We start from the raw sequence: 441 nt of genomic DNA, 5'->3' as shown, positions 1-441 counted from the left end.
TCTCCATTCATTTCATTGTATTTCCTTGTAGAAAGGCACTCTAACCGTGCACCGTTCATCCGTACGTTCAGTTAACAAAGCAAGGGAACAAATGTTAGATATTATCAGTAATGTCCACAGGTGTTCTAGGTACATGGAGAAAATGTAATTCTCATGCATTATTTATATACCACATTTTTTTCTTCATTTTTTTTCTTTTTGCATTACAGGAATACCAGGGTTTGGATGTTGTTGTTATGACGATCCTGAGATGCTCGGCGCTCCTCTACACGTACCATCAGTTCCGTACACTTCATAGAATTGGGTCCAAGTATATTGTTGGTGAGTGGCACAGTTATGAAAGTTTTTGCAGTGTTTGTGTGTTGCGATTAAATAATTTTTTCATATTTTGGTAATGTTTAATGTTTAATTAGTATTTATGTTGTTGTTTTTTTAATCTCA

The 441-nt window shown here is 34.7% G+C and overlaps 1 protein-coding gene across 1 annotated transcript in view; it reads left to right on the top strand.

Annotated features, from left to right (window-relative positions):
• LOC119591446 (3-hydroxy-3-methylglutaryl-coenzyme A reductase-like) overlaps nucleotides 1-441 on the top strand; it is a gene marked incomplete in the record, with an annotated part of 71,751 nt that overhangs the window by 59,850 nt on the left and 11,460 nt on the right. The window contains 1 exon segment of the mRNA XM_037940187.1: nucleotides 213-321. Within this exon segment, the coding sequence (XP_037796115.1) occupies nucleotides 213-321 (109 nt within the window).

This window comes from Penaeus monodon, chromosome 28, assembly GCF_015228065.2.
Source record: "Penaeus monodon isolate SGIC_2016 chromosome 28, NSTDA_Pmon_1, whole genome shotgun sequence".
Classification (NCBI taxonomy): domain Eukaryota; kingdom Metazoa; phylum Arthropoda; class Malacostraca; order Decapoda; family Penaeidae; genus Penaeus; species Penaeus monodon.
Note: the sequence above shows the minus strand (reverse complement) of the source record. Positions and strands in the feature narration are given on the sequence as shown.